At 53.1% G+C, this 16,072-nt stretch overlaps 1 protein-coding gene across 3 annotated transcripts in view; it reads left to right on the forward strand.

Moving 5' to 3' along the window:
* Positions 1–16,072, forward strand: part of PREX1 (phosphatidylinositol-3,4,5-trisphosphate dependent Rac exchange factor 1) — a 186,224-nt gene that overhangs the window by 117,831 nt on the left and 52,321 nt on the right. For all 3 annotated transcript variants that reach the window (XM_042930733.1, XM_042930734.1, XM_042930735.1), the window contains 4 exons: positions 2,922–3,040; positions 4,079–4,228; positions 6,312–6,459; positions 15,131–15,231. In XM_042930733.1, coding sequence (XP_042786667.1) covers positions 2,922–3,040; positions 4,079–4,228; positions 6,312–6,459; positions 15,131–15,231 — 518 coding nt within the window. The remainder of the gene's footprint in view (positions 1–2,921; positions 3,041–4,078; positions 4,229–6,311; positions 6,460–15,130; positions 15,232–16,072) is intronic.

The raw sequence follows: 16,072 nt of genomic DNA on the forward strand, positions 1-16,072 counted from the left end.
ATCAACTTCATATGGATCACAGATTCAGATGTGCAGGGTAAAACCATGAGGTTTCCAGAAGAAGGAATAGACACTATCTTTGTGATATGGCAGTAAGCAAAGATTTTTTAAATAGGACAAAAAGTGTAATTCTAAAGGAAAAGTAGGTTCAACAGATGATGTTAAAATTAAGAATTGCTCATCAAAAAACACCATGAGGAGAGTAAAAAGATAAGCTATAGACTAGGGATCTTTGCCATATAAACTGACAAGGGACTCACACCCCAGATATAGTGAGAAGTCCTGTAAAGCAAATTCGACTCTCTGCCTATTTTTACAAATAAAGTTTTATTGGCACACGGCCATGCCCATTTGTTTTGGTATTCTCTGTGGATGCTTTCATGCTGCAAGGGCAGAGTTGAATAGTTGACATAGACCTTGTGGCTCACAAAACTGAAAATATTTACTGTCTACCTGCCCCTTTTCAGAAAAAGTTTGCCAAGTCCTGCTCTAAATCATTAACAAGAAGAGAACCCAACAGAAAAATACTCAGGGGATAGTTGTGTCACAAAAGCCCCTGGCCCACAGGACCGCATGGTCAATAAACTTGAATTTGCTCAGCCTCATTACTCATTGGGCAAGTACAAGTGAAATGGTTTAATGAGCCACTACTACATGCCCACCAGGACGGCCACAATGGAAGTTAAATACAGAGGATGTGGAGTCACTGGAATGTTCCCAGTCTACTGAGGCGGGGAGAATTGGTGCAGCTGTTTTGGAAAACAGCTTGGCATCCTCTCGTGAAGCCGCTCGTGTGCCCTTCTTGCGGCTCAGCAGTTCGATCCCTATGTAGATAACCCACAGGGATGTGCACCAACAGTCACAGCAGCACCAACTTGGAAGCAACCCAGATACCTGTCACCATCACCCTTTGTGATTCCATATATGGCGACTTCTAAACAGGCCAAGCGAAACCACAGGGTCATAGGTCAGAATGCTGGTTACCCTTGCAGGGGGAAGTGTCCGGGAGAGGGCGCCTCGGAGGGCTCTGGGGTCGTTTAAAATGATAATAGAGGCGTGGTCACTCTGTAAAAGTGAAAGGAGCCACATAGTTCTTTGGGCATTTTTTCCTGTATGGATTTTATAATTAAATTTTTCTCAACATTTATTTATTTTTAAGAGAGAGACAGAGCACACGTGGGGGAGGGGCAGAGAGCAAGGGAGACACAGAATCGGAAGCAGGCTCCAGGCTCCAAGCTGTCAGCACAGAGCCCGACGCGGGGCTTGAACTCACGGACCGCAAGATCATGACCTGAGCCGAAGTCAGACGCTTAACCAACTGAGTTGCTCAGGCGTCCCTGGACTTTATAATTTAATAAAAAGTTTATAGAGACATGTATGTGTGCACACACGTATAGGTATGTATAGATACAGAGAGGACGCCCACAAACCAATGTGCTCTCCGTGCCCTCCTGACCCCACCTGCAGTCCCTTCTCCGCAGGTTGCCAGGCAGGAGTGTCCTTTATAACTTAGATCATGTTATTCCTCTGCTCAGGCTCTCCACGGCCGGCCCCCGTCTCACACTGACAGGAGGAGCCGATCTTCATGCCTGCCCACAGGACCCCGCAGGACCTGGCCCGTGTGGCCGCTCAGACCCCTTTCCCCACACTCGCCCTCGCCCACTCAGCTTCAGCCACCAGCCAGCTCGCTGCTTCTTGCAACATGCCTGGAATCTCTTCTCCAGATACCCTCCTAGGTTCCTCCCTCACCTTCCCTAGGGCTTTGCTCCAAAGCCTCTTCAGTGAGGCCTCCCCTGACCACCTCTCCCTCCTCTGTCCCAGCTGAAATCCTGCCCCCCCCCCACCCTCCCTAACCATCTTCTTGCTCTCTCCTCCTCCTCCTCCTCCTTTTTACAAACCTCAAGTGTTTTATTTTAATTAAAAACATACACATTGCATTCATTAAACATTCTTTTCATATAGAGTCAAGGTCTCTTCTTTGAGCAGAAGTTCGCTCTGAACATAAAAACAACTTACCTTTATCAGATCTTTCCAAAGCAGTCAGCGTAATTTTCGGAGAGACAAGTCTCTTTCCACATGCATATGTCCTCACTTAACGCAATCCATACAGTAACAGGTGCACGTTGGGCAAATAGATTTGGGAGCATCACTCACCTAGTGGAGCAGAGGGGCCTGTGTGTACCACAGACTGGCCTTCCAGCCCTGAGAGTTCATTCTCCACTTTATTGGTTAAAATAAACGTTCGGCACTCCTGACATAACACGTGTTCAATTTCTCTGCTTGGCATCTGTCTCTGTGTCCCCGGCCTCCTTGTATGGGAGGATGAGACTTTGTTTTATCCACTCCTGCAGCCCCAGCACCTGGAGGAGTGCCTGGCACCCAGCAGGTGTTCTCTGAGTGCTTGTTGAATGCATGGGTGAGTGTCTTCCCTTGGCCCCAACTTGGCATTGTCTCCATAGGAAGCACTACTCAGATGTTTGCTGAGTGACTGAGTGGCACATTTTGCTGAGTGAGGGAATGAATGGTGGGTAGGTGGATGTGGATGATTGGGTTGACTGCCTACTCCAGGCACCCTTCCTCTCTGGTCTGATTTCAGGAAGTTTCCCTTTGCTAGACTCTCTGAGAGCCCCTGCCTACTTTCTGGCCAAGAGGAATGGGTTTCTGCCGCTTCTGGTTAGTTTCTCATCAATGTCTCCTATTAGCGGAAAAGTAGCCAGCTCTGTGAGGCCGACAAGGCTAGCGTGTTTTCCAGCTGGGGAAACTGTGGCTGGGGGTGGAGAAGTAAGTGACTTGTTCAAATCACCCAGCCACCAGCTGAAAACCCGTGCTCCTGGGCTCAGTGCAGTGCCTCCCATCTCTGGGCGCCCTTCTGTATCTCTGCTCTGAGACATGGGCGTTATTGACTTCCTGTTGTCTTTCAGGGTCACCGGGGGCAAGAAATCCACCAAGAGGACCAAGTCCATCAATGGCTCCCTCTACATCTTCCGGGGTCGAATCAACACTGAAGTCATGGAGGTGGAGAATGTGGAAGACGGGACAGGTAGAGACCCCAACCCCAAGGCCCGCCTGAGCCCCAGCCCCACCTGCTCTGTGGCACAATCTCTGTTTCAGTTTTTTCCTTTTATTTGAAAGGTAACCTACCTAAGAACAGTGCCTAAAACACATGCACATCAAGTGAACACTTGGGTAGTCACTATTCAAGCTAAAAAGTAAAACACTGCCTAATGAAAATTTGTTTCAAAACTTGACTTGAATGGTTATGTCATTATACGCACTTGAATGGCTTCAAACATATACATGTAATTATATAGATACAGTTTTATATATCTGTTTAAAGGGTCATAAAATTATATATTCTTTTGCTCTTGCTTTGTGTTTCTGCATGTGGCTGTCTGTATGTTGTTGGTTTCCACTGCTGTGTAATATTCTCTTGCATGGATAGTCCGTAGCTCATTCATTCCTTTGGTGGTAGATATTTGGGTCATTTCTGCCGTTTGCTATTATGAACATTGATTCTGTGAGCAGTCTTGTGTAAACCTCTTTTTGTGTGTGTGTCTTTGAACTTGGCTAGGGCAGGAGTTCTTAATTGGTTTTGAGACACTGACTCCTTTGTGGTGTCACAAAATCTGTGGACCCCTCCTCAGATTTAGGGCGTGGCCGGCTTCAACTCCCCCGGAAAACGGGGGACCTGCCTGTTTTCAAAGAGGTTGGCCACTTCCCATCCCAGGCAGTCAAGGGCACCGTCGGGCTTGCACTAGGTTTTAAGTAGCCCAAGTGCCCCAGTGAGATGGGCAGGGAGGCTGGGACACATTGCCAGGCTTTGGGGCTCTTGCATTTGTATACAGACTGTAATTGAGGGGCGGGAGGAGTCGTTGTTGGCAGACAAGAGGGAGTGAGCATTTGAAGCGTTGTGAGTTCACCTCTTAGGTCCTGATCCTGTCGATGCCCCTGCCACCCAGTCTTTCCGGAGCGGAGATGCGCTGGTCCCGTGACCTTACTTGCACGCGTGTGGTGGGGAGTGTTCCGAGTTGTATGACTGAGTCTGCGCTGACCCACCTTTGCCTTCTGCCCCTGCCAGCGGATTACCACAGCAATGGCTACACTGTCACCAACGGCTGGAAGATCCACAACACGGCCAAGAACAAGTGGTTTGTCTGCATGGCCAAGACGGCGGAGGAGAAGCAGAAGTGGCTGGATGCCATTATCCGCGAGAGGGAGCAGCGTGAGAGTGAGTGGGCCCTCTCATGTCCCCCCGAAGAGTGGTAGTTTCGGGGCACTTTCCTGGGATCCTGGGGTGTGTGTATGGCTTCCCCTAGGCTGGTCACTTCTGTGGGGTGAGGACTGTGTTCTGGAAGCAGGTCACTCAGGGGCCAGGGAGCTCTAGGACTGTGTTATAAGTTATATAAGTTATATAAGTTATATAAGTTATAAGTGTTATAAGTCAGTGGTATCTTGGATCACCTGAGGTCATTTGTTAGAGCCCATTCAACAGATGGTGAAACTGAGGCCCAGTGGAAGGGACTAACACCTTGTCGATACGGTTGGTTGTTCTGGGATTGTTGGCACCCTTCCCCCTTGAGGGCTGGTAGCCCCAAGATGCTCCCTGCATGCCTCTGTCCCTGCCCTGCCCCATGGTTCTGTCATCTTCAACTGGGGTTCTTTGTGCTGGAGACTCAGAGTCCACATCGGGGATGGGGGTCCTTGGAGGCTGCTCATTAATTGTGGTCACAGATTTCTCTGGGCCCAGGCTCCCTGGAGGAAGCTTGCGTAAACTTAATACAGGGCTGGGTGTGGTAATTGGGTGGGGTTGGGACCAGGCACTGGATGGTTCTGCAGAGATCACCGGGGCTGGGAAAGGGGAGCTGTGCTGTGTTACTCAGTGATCTCTTCCGATAAGAGGGGATAAAAGCGGGTTGTAATGCCACTAAATGAGGTTTGGATTTGACCATACTTCCTATCCCCCTCCCACCTTTGCAAAGGAGGAAACTGAGGCATAGTTTTCTCCATATCTGTCACCTGCCACTTGGATGTGTCATAGACATCTCACACTTGCCAAGTCCTAATTTCCACCCCGTCTTCTGCCCCAAACCTGTAGGTTCCCCATCTCAGTACACGGTTCCTCCATTCGCCTGGGGGCTCAGATTCAAACTCTTGGTGCCATCCCTGATTTCCGCCCACTCCCCAAATTCAATAGATGAAGTTTCTTTCCCACGTCGCCTTCGTCTCTCTGTTCTGTTCTTCCACACTCTTATAAGTCACCATCCTCTCTCAGGAATTAGGCCCAGCGTGGCTAGATCTGTTGCTTTGTTTTGTTTTTTCCTAGAGAAGCTAGATTTTAAGTTTTCAGGTGACATTTCTTGATTTTAAATATTGCGTCAAAATTTATTCAAACAGCATTAAGCCAGATAAACTGTTGAGCCTGGCTTCTGGTTGAGAAAGCTTGTGAGTTCCGAAACTGATCAGAGATGGGTGTGTGCTCAGGACTGGGGGTGGGGTTGAGGGGTATGGCCTGGCCTGTGTGGCCCATCAGTGTCTGTGGTTAGAATGGAGAGCTGTGGTCAGTGCTGGGTATTTGCGATTATGTGTAGGGTGTGGCCTCAGTGGGCCTCAGTCATTAGAATCAGGGCGTTATCCCAACCTTGACCTCAGGGGTGGGGCATTCTGTGATCCTGAGCACAGATCTGGAGACGAACTTCCTGGGTCTACATCCTGGTTGCACCACTATCTAGTTGGGTAACCTGGGATAGACAGGGTACTTTCTCTGGGCCTCAGTTTCTTCATTTGTGAAATGAGGATAATTTTGCCCTCTGGGTTTCTTGAGGACTAGGTGCTTATAGCATTGTCTCTTAATATTTGTCAGGAGTGGACAGGGTCCAACTAGAAAATGTGGGGCAGGGATCTGGTCAGGGTTCTGTATGTATTGTCTAGAGAAACGGGCAAATTTTTATTCCTGGCTGGAAGGAAGATCTCAGTAAACTTTCTGATAACCTCTGAATTTGGAAATGCATGCTCAGGTTGAAGGGTTGAATCAGCCTGACTGCTTATTACTCTGGGACTTAACCTCTCTGGGCCTCAGCTTTGCCATCTGTAAAATGGGGGAGATTCACCACCCTCCCCTACAAGGTTGTGCGGGGAGCCAGTGGCAGATGCCTAGAACAGGGACTGACATGCAGTGAGTGCTCTATAGACGTCCTGGGCAGGGGAAGTAGTGGGGACAGCTGGGGGAGGCAGGCTTCCAGGAGCCACAGGCCTGTCCCCTCTGCTCCCCAGTGCTGGTGCTCCCCCAAGTGCTGACCATGCCCCCTCTGTAGGCCTGAAGCTGGGCATGGAGCGGGACGCCTACGTCATGATTGCGGAGAAGGGGGAGAAGCTTTACCACATGATGATGAACAAGAAGGTGAACCTGATCAAGGACCGCCGGAGAAAGCTGAGCACCGTCCCCAAGTGCTTCCTCGGCAAGTGAGTGGCCCCACCCAGGCCTCCGTGGGGTCCCTGGGCTGATTCCAGGCAGCAGGTAGGGCAGACTGTATCCACCGGGCTCCTCCTGGCCCTGCCCCTTCCCCAGAAGCCCTGCTGGGCAGACCCACTAAAGCCCCCCCGAATCCTTGAGTAACAGACCTCGGAGGTCCAGGAGGATAGTGGAGTCCCCATATCAGGTCTTTCGAATGATTCCTACCACAACTCACTGCAAAACATGAATTTTATGTCGTGACCTGGTGCATACATCCATGTGATATATGACTGAAGCCTGTTTCACAAAACTTACCGCGCCGATGCACTCTGAAAATACCGGTTCTGTTTCCGTTCCCGTTCTGTTTCTTTTCTATTCCATTCTGTCCTGTCCTTTGTATGCTGTTCATTTTTTCATTTGTTCTCGTGCTAAGGAAGACCCCTGCAATTGATTTCACAAACTACCAATGGTTTGCCCGCCATGGATTGAAAATCACTGCCCTCACACTCGGGAGGAGAATCTACCGTAGATCTTTCAAGGGAAGAGGCAGTTAACACCAGGAGTTGATTTCAAAGTTGCCGGAGGAGCGCACGTGGGCCCTTGCATCAGTCCGCACAGGCTGCCGTCTCCGTGGACCGCAGACCAACCGGCTGAAACAGAAGCTTACTTGTCACAGTCCTGGGGGCTGGCAGCCTGAGATCAGGGTGTGGGCAGGGCCTGTGTCTCATGAGGACTCCCTTCTTGAGTTACACATGAGGGGGAAGGGGAGGCTCCTGGAAGCTTCCAGTATTTGAGAGCCTCCAGTCTCTTCCTCCATTCTTTCCTAATAATGAAACGTTTTACAACCCCTGCCCCCAATTTGTAACCCAGGATCAAAGGGGTCAGGGCACAGGTGTATCTTAAACCCAGAGTTACATCTCATTCACCTGGTGGGGGCGGCTGGGGATGGAGAGGGGCAGTAGAAATACAGTCCCTGTAAAACCGCCGTGTGCCAGCCCTGCTGGCCCTCCACGTGGGACACTGGAGAGGGTACAGAACACCGAGGGTGCCGAACTCACAAAGCTTGTGGTCCAGCAGCGGAGGGAAGTTAGCCTTTGAGGCAGGGACTTTATTTAGAATTTATTGACTTACAGCTCACCCAAAGGCTTTTGAGGAGGCCTTGGATAAAAGCGACTGTATTATTATATTGCCGTGGACCAGGGGAAAGGTGATTTGGACCAAGGGAGTCACACAGTAAAGACGGGGGAAGTGGTTGCATTCTGGGTCACTTTGAGGGTGACAGCGTTTGCTGGTCGGATGAGAAAGAAGAGAGTTGAGGATTGTGAGGCCTTGGAAGGCTGGAGTTGCCGCTTGCTGAAAAGAGGAAGGAGGTGGACAGAGGAGCAGGTTTTGGGGGGGAGGGTGGACGGGAGTGGAGCTCAGAGGGTCCTTTTGGACAGGTTACCTTGAGATTCCGAGACACCCGGGTGGAGATGTTGGCTTGTTAGTCGGATATAGATCTTGACTTGGGGAGAGAAGACTGGGTTGGAGAAGTAAATGCAGTGGGTGTGGGCGTTTCGATGGTTTTTCAAGCCGTGGGACTGAAATCTGCGAGGGGTCATGCAGGGAGAGACGGCTGGGGCCGTGGGGCCGCCAGCTGGCAGGGGACCCGAAGAGGGAGTGGGCAGAGAGGTGGGAGGCCCTCGGGGCAAGGGTGCCGCCCTGGAAAAGATGCAGAGACAGGGCGCAGTGGCAGCCAGGTTTGGACGCGTTAAGGTTGAAAGGCCCAGTGGACGTTCAAGTACCGATGCTGGTCAGGCCTTTGGAGACCAATGTGGAGCTGGGGCGGAGCACATCTGTCACGGCCTGAGGCTTGTGGTTGAAGGGGCGGCAGGCAGGAGGTTTGGGGGGGTGGTTGGGCTCCGGAGGGGTAGCTGGGGGATGTCCTGGACTGGAGCTGCCCTGTTGCAGCAACCCCAGGGTTGGGAAGGTGTGTGGAGAGGAGCGTGTGGGCCCCAGCCGTGTGGGAAGCAGGGAAGGGGCGTCCCGGCGCCCTTTTGTCAGCTAGTGTTTAATCCCTGGGCAGAAAGGAGGTTTTTCTCTCTGGTGGGGGGGGGGGCCTGCTTCTGGCCCCCCCTGGGTCAGAGGACCTCTCCGCCTCCTGCCAAACCCCTTGGGGAGCTTAGTCCAGCCGGATGGGATAACCTGCCTGTGATTAGAGCTTCAGCGGACTGTTCTGTCTCCTCAGGAAGGATTAGGGGAGATTTCTTTTACCGCCCATTTGAAACAGGGCCAGGATTGAGGCTTGTTCTATAATCACCGGGACCTTAAGGACCAGACTTCCTGCAGGAGACTTTTCTAATGAAACTCTTCTCCCCGCAGAGCTTTGCTCTGTGCCCAGCGCCAGGGCTCGTGACCTTCCTCCTTTCCCACCAGGGCTCAGCTCCCAAGTCTTCTCCTGCAGGAGCGTCCTGGGTCCCCTCGGGTGGAAGGAACCTATAGCCACAGAGACATAATTATTCAAACGCATACAACACTATGAGGCAGGACACTACCATTATCCCCATTTTAAGGGTAAGAGAATTGAGGCACAGAGAGGGAAGAGGTCCTGCACAAGTTGGGGGCTGGGATTTGAACCCAGGACTCTCTCCCACCGCGTTCTGCTGCACGTATCCATTTTTACCTCTGGTCGGCACATTTCATTTTTCCTTGTAGCTACTTTCTCCATATCCATCTGTACTACTTAGATGGGGAATCCATGAATACAAAAAGGGTCCGATTTATCTTTATAACCTCTGAGGGTTGGGCTTTGAGTCAGACTTGGACTTAAGCCCTGGTTCCCCCACCTTCTAGCTTTGTGACTTTGGGCAAGTCTCTTAACCTCTCTGAGCTTCAGTCGATGATTCGTTGATGAGAAATAATAAAATATGCCTCATAGCATCGTCAGAGGCTGCAGTGAGAAAATGCATGTGGCATCTCATAATTGTGCTGCTAAGGGTATTGGAGTGGCCTGTTTCTGCCCTGCAAGAGACAAAACTCATGATGAAAATCAAGGAAGAAACTCTGTATATTTGTGTGGAGGCATCATGGGAGGAACATGATTTGCCCTCTAGGAGCCTCAGGTCAGTTGGGCCGACCGAATCGGTTCATTCATTCGTTCCTGCCATTCGTTCAGTGTTTACTGAGCCCTTACTATGTGCCAACAGTGAACAGGACAGACAGACCCCTGCCTTCGTGGAAATGACTGTCCAGTGGGGAGATCAGAAAATAGACAAGTAGACAAACACAGTAAAGAAGGGATCTCAGCGAATTGATGGATTTTTTTTAATTTAAAAGTTTATTTGGAGAGAGTGATTGAGAGGGAGCACATGTGTGAATCGGGGAGGGGTAGAGAGAGAGAATCCCAAGCAGGCTCCACGCTATCAGTGCAGAGCCCAGCTCGGGGCTCGATCCCACGAACCCTGAGATCATGACCTGAGCTGAAATCAAGAGTTGGACGCTCAACCGACTGAGGCACACAGGTGCCCCTAGTTGATGGGTACTGTAAGAAATGAGTAGGCTGATGTAAGGAGGTGAGGAAATGGGGTACTGTTTCAGCCAGGGTGGTCAGGAAAAGCCTCTCAGGGGAGTAGACATTTTAACCAAGCTCTAGATGTCAAGCAAGAGCCAGTCATGAGGCGATCTCGGGGAACAGCCTTCTTGGCAGAGGGAACAGCAGGTGCAGAAGCCCCAAGGCTGGAGTGAGCCTTGGGTAATTGAGGATCTGCCAGGCCAGTGTGGCTAGAAGCAGTGGGTGGCTGAGGAGCGGGAGATGAGGCCGCAGGGGTTGGCAGGGGCCGTATTAGGCAGGTAAGGGGGGATGGGGGCTCAGGGTTTGTTCTAGGTGCTCTGGGAAGCCATTTTCAAAGAGCCTAAGCAGAAGAGTGGGATGAAGAATGAGCTCATCACACAGGCTCTGGATGAGGGCACTGTCAGAGCTCTAAGAGCTCCGGGGACAAGAGTAATGGTGTATTTGGTAGACGCAGTCAGGGAAGGCTTCCTGCAAGAAGAATGCCTTTGGTTTCCCTCTTGTCAGAGGTTAGGTATCATTCATTCATTGATGTCTGCTGGAATAGAAGCTCTGCGGTGGGAGAGGCCTCATTGTCTCGCCTAACCTGGACGCACAGGTGCAGGGTAGCTGTGGGCAACAGACATGGCTGCAGGAAGCTCCTTCAGGCAGCGGAGTCACGGGGCTGAATATAACGCCCTCCCCCACCCCGCCAGTCCCTGCCCTCATGGAGGAGACCGGAGAGAACAAGGGGATTGCTGTACTGGGGACTGTCCCAGGGAGACGGCAGAGACACAACTGTGGATCCCTGCGCCTCGCATTGGGCTTGACGCGTGGTGGTGATTCTGGGGGCCAGGAAGGAGCGGTGAGGCTGGGTACACGCTAACGCAGCTAGTGCCCATTGCCCGGATCCCGGACTCCCCACCAGCCTAGGCTGACCTGCTCTCTGTGTCCCCAGCTCAGTGCCCCGAGTAGCATCTTCCTGAAAGGCTGGAACTTGCCGCTCTTTGTACCCAACTTCCAGCAACTGGCAGATCGCTGGTTTCCTGACCTTCTCACTCGGGGCTTTTCTCTATGCTGATCCCCTCCCTGCCTAGAACACCTTTCCTTGCACCTCACTGGAGGCAGGTGGCTCCCCACTGACCCAGCGCAGTCGGTGCGTGTGTTTTACGTGGGCCACGTGGTGCTTTCAGGAAATTTTGGATTGTAAATCAACACTTAACAGTTGGGAGATTTCACAGGAAATGCCGCATTCCCAGCTTCTTTTGGAAAAGTAAGATACTCCAGTCTTCCCATGTGGCCACGGTCAGCTGCACTGAGGGGCGGCTGGTGTCTTCAGGAGTGCCGGCTGGTTTAGCGTTGCCACACCCTGGCCCCTTCTGTGCATTTCCAAGAGCTTGAGGTTCCTGTGCTAGAGAGGAGTTTTATGTGGTTGTGCACACTGGGTCCCAGCTTGACGTTTCATATGATGTGACAGTTGACCTGTTGAATCCAGAAGGGCCCTGAGTGACCCACTTGCCCTAGAGGCCCCGATAGCCCCTACTGAGGCCCACAGAGGAACAGTGGCTCGCCCAAATTGGCCCAGCAAGCTGTGAACCTTCCCTGATGCTCTCAAAGGGGTAAGACTCCGCGCGGGGCAGAGACGTGGGTCACGGTTGTTCTTCTCTGGGCCGCCTTCCTCCGCCCTGGCAGAAGACGCTGGGCCGCATCCTGTCCCCCGTCTGGCCGCAGGGCTGCCGGTCGGTGCCAGAGGCGGCCCCCGATGGGACAGCTGGTAGGCAGCCGGGTGCCGAGTCCCCAGCTTCCGAGAGTGGGCACTCAACATCTGCTCGCCTCCCTCAGCTGCTGGCAGCTTTCTCCCTGTCGCTGATTTTTGGGGCCTTGAGAGCGGAACTGGGGGTGGAGGGCCCAGAACAGTCTCTTCCCCACCTGGGGCTCCCGCCCCACAGAATAGGTCCATTTCTTCTGTGTTCCCTCACCTTGGCCTGCACCCGGGGCTCTCTGAATGCCTCAGCACTCACCACTGCCTACACACAGGCAGGCTTCGCTCAGCCAAACACCGGGAGGCTAAAAATAGTCCTGCCCCCTCTGGCCCTGTAATTGGAGGCGGGACAGCTGGTTTCGATAAGCAGGAGATCGCTGCGCTCTGGCCAGCTGCCACCTGCTCTCATTGAACACAGATTGCTTCAGTGGAAACGGCCCCGTGGCCGGCTCTCCCTTTTCCTGCTGACTCTGGTGGGTTGAGCTCTGCACTGAGCCTGAGCACACCCCCGAGAGCCAGGCCCTGGGGTCCGGCTGAGCCTCTGGCCCACCGGGCAGTCACGTTGGATCTGCTTGATTTCCTCTGGCTTCTGAGCACTTTCTCTCCCCGAGACCTTCCTGCCGATCCCAGGACATTCCTTCTTGTTTGATGGTTCATTCCTTCGTTTGTTCAGGAAATGATTATTGGGCTCTACTGTGCTATAGACCCTCCTCTAGGTCTGGGGGTAGGGCTGTGAATAAGACCAACAAAAATCCCTGACAATGTGGGGATTACCTTCTGGTGGGGGAGACGGCCGGTAACACGTGTACGTAAATCTGTAACAGTACGACTGCAGACAAGGATAAGTGCTAAAGAGGAAGCAAAACTGAGAGCCGTGAGGATTGTGTGAGGAACTGCTTGTGGTGAGAAGGAAGGACTTAACACGAAGAGCTGGGGGAGGGCATTTCCAGGCTGAGGGAACAGTAAGTGCAAAGGCCCTGAGGTAGGCAGGAGTCTGATCTAAGAAGCAGAAGATGGTGGGTGTGGCTGAAACATAAGTGAAAGGTATAGGAGAGGAGACCAGGAGGACGAGCGGTTCACACGGGGCCCTGTCATCGTGCAGGCAGAGTTTGGATATTTTTCTGAGAGCAATGGGGAAGCCCACTGGAGGGTTTGACCAGGAGAATGACATGATCTGATCGCCATGAGCTCTCTTGACTCTCCACAGTTGTCTTTCTGGGCTCTTATTTCTTCCTCTTTGTTTCTTCGTTCCTTCTGCTTATCCATCCGTGTTGACATCCATCATCCATTCCCTCACCCGTCTGCCTGGTTCTGTCTCCACTTAGCATCTGTCCATTCCCTCATGCTCTCCACTACCTACCTGCCCACTGGTGTTTCCAGCCACCTGCTGATTGGTTTTTCAGATCATCCATTCATCTGCTCACTTTCCATCATTTACCTCCCCACTTTTGTGTCCATCCGTCCATCCACCCACCCATTCTCCCTCCCTCCTTCCCATCCATCCATCCATCCATCCACTCGCCCACCTACCCACTCTCCCTCCCTCCTTCCCATCCATCCATCCATCCATCCACCCACCCACCTACCCATTCTCCCTCCCTCCTTCCCATCCATCCATCCATCCACTCGCCCACCTGCCCATTCTCCCTCCCTCCTTCCCATCCATCCATCCATCCACTCGCCCACCTGCCCATTCTCCCTTCCTCCTTCCCATCCATCCATCCATCCACCCACCTATTCTCCCTCCCTCCTTTCCATCCATCCATCCATGCATCTACCTACCCATTCTCCCTCCCTCCTTCCCATCCATCCGTCCATCCATCCATCCACTCACCCACCTACCCATTCTCTCTCCCTCCTTCCCATCCACCCACCCATTCTCCCTCCCTCTTTCCCATCCATCTGCCATCCATCCACTCACCCACCTACCCATTCTCCCTCCCTCCTTCTCATCCATCCATCCATCCACCCACCCACCCATTCTCCCTCCCTCCTTCCCATCCATCTGTCCATCCATCCATCCACTCACCCACCTACCCACTCTCCCTCCCTCCTTCCCATCCATCCATCCATCCATCCACCCACCCATTCTCCCTCCCTCTTTCCCATCCATCCATCCATCCGCCCACTCATTCTCTCTCCCTCCTTACCATCCATCTGTCCATCCATCCATCCATCCACTCGCCCACCTGCCCATTCTCCTTCCCTCCTTCCCAACCATCCATCCATCCATTCATCCATCCATCCACTCACCCACCTACCCATTCTTCCTCCCTCCTTCCCATCCATCCATCCACCCACCTATTCTCCCTCCCTCCTTTCCATCCATCCATCCATCCATGCATCCACCTACCCATTCTCCCTCCCTCCTTCCCATCCATCCGTCCATCCATCCATCCACTCACCCACCTACCCATTCTCCCTCCCTCCTTCCCATCCACCCACCCATTCTCCCTCCCTCTTTCCCATCCATCCGCCATCCATCCACTCACCCACCTACCCATTCTCCCTCCCTCCTTCCCATCCACCCACCCATTCTCCCTCCCTCTTTCCCATCCATCTGCCATCCATCCATCCATCCACTCACCCACCTACCCATTCTCCCTCCCTCCTTCTCATCCATCCATCCACCCACCCACCCATTCTCCCTCCCTCCTTCCCATCCATCTGTCCATCCATCCATCCACTCACTCACCTACCCATTCTCCCTCCCTCCTTCCCATCCACCCACCCATTCTCCCTCCCTCTTTCCGATCCATCCATCCATCCATCTACACACTCATTCTCCTTCCCTCCTTCCCATCCACCCGCCATCCATCCATCCATCCATCCACTCACCCACCTACCCATTCTCCTTCCCTCCTTCTCATCCATCCATCCATCCATCCACCCACCCATTCTCCCTCCCTCCTTCCCATCCATCCATCTTTCCTCCCTTCCTCCCTCCCTTCCTCCTTCCCTCCCTCCTTGCCTCCTTCCCCCCCATCCATCCACCCATCTATCTTCCTTCCTCCCTCCCATCCATCCATCCACCTTCTTCCTTCCCTTTTGTCCATCTGTCCATCCATCCATCCACCCACCCACCCATCCCACTTCCCTCCCTCCCTCCCTCCCTCCTGCCCATCCACTCATCCACCCTTCCCCCCACTCACCCAGTGCACCTGAGTCAGGGCCTGGGGTCTGGTCACACCCACCCCTCTGCCATTGGTCCTGGGGAGAAGCACAAGGCCTCAGCACAACCCCCGGAGCTGTAGGCTCCCGGGCTTTGCTTTCCTGTGGGATGTTCTGGCTGTCATTCCTGGGAGTGGGTGGGGCCAGGCCCGTTCAGCGCTGGTTCCCGTGTTCCCAAGACTAGGGAAGTTCTCTCAACTGCTTCTTATATTCCTGGCAGTGAGTTTGTGGCCTGGCTTCTGGAAATTGGTGAAATCAGCAAGACGGAAGAAGGAGTCAACTTGGGCCAGGCCCTGTTGGAGAATGGTATAATCCACCATGGTGAGTGGGGGCTGGGGCCTGGCGGGCCCAGGGGTGGGCATAGGTCAGTGCTGCGCTTCCCCTAACTCAGCGGCTACTGCTCCCCTTCTGTGCAATCGCCCTGTTTCCTGGGCGCATTGTAGCCTCAGAACATAGATGCCCTTACAGATCTGCCCATGGGGCAGAAAGCCTTGCACTTACCTAGGACACCAGCAAAGCAGGGACACTTTGAAAAATTAAGGGCAGGGAAGAATTGTCTGTTTGTCCCTTCAAAACAGGCAAGAGCTGTTTATGCTTTAGTCGTTCAGCAAATATTTATTGAGTGCCCGTCATGTGCCGGGCACTGTCCACATAGCAGCGAACAGGACAGATGAAAACTCTCGTCTTCATGGGGCTGGCATTCTAGTCAGAGGGGGAAGTGTGCGTGTACAGACGGCGATCAGTGCTGGGTCGGGGGAGAGAGAGAAGGGGTGGTGTTCCGTTCTCAATAGGGGTTTGGAAGGTCTCTCTGCGAAGGTGCCCTGGGAGAGCACGGGGCCGGGTGGCGTTGGGGTTCTAGGCCGGGGGAGCAGCCAGTGCTGAGCGGAGCAGGACCCTCCTGTCTGCTGTGTGCCTGGAACGGCGGCAGGGCGCCCAGCGAGGGGCCGTGATGCTCAGACGGGAGATGACAGTGGCTTGGACCAGGGTGGAGTGAGGAGTCAGACTGTTCATGCTTTGAAGGAAGAGCCCCCAAGAGTGGGGAGTGACAGAAGCATCAAGGGTGACCTGAGGCCATTGCATAGGCCTGACTGTGGTCTCGCACCCCGGCACCCTCTGTCCCAATGCCTGCTTTGGCGACCTCCACCCAGGAGGTGCTGGGCCA

The sequence above is a fragment of the Panthera leo genome, chromosome A3 (genome assembly GCF_018350215.1).
Source record: "Panthera leo isolate Ple1 chromosome A3, P.leo_Ple1_pat1.1, whole genome shotgun sequence".
NCBI lineage: Eukaryota > Metazoa > Chordata > Mammalia > Carnivora > Felidae > Panthera > Panthera leo.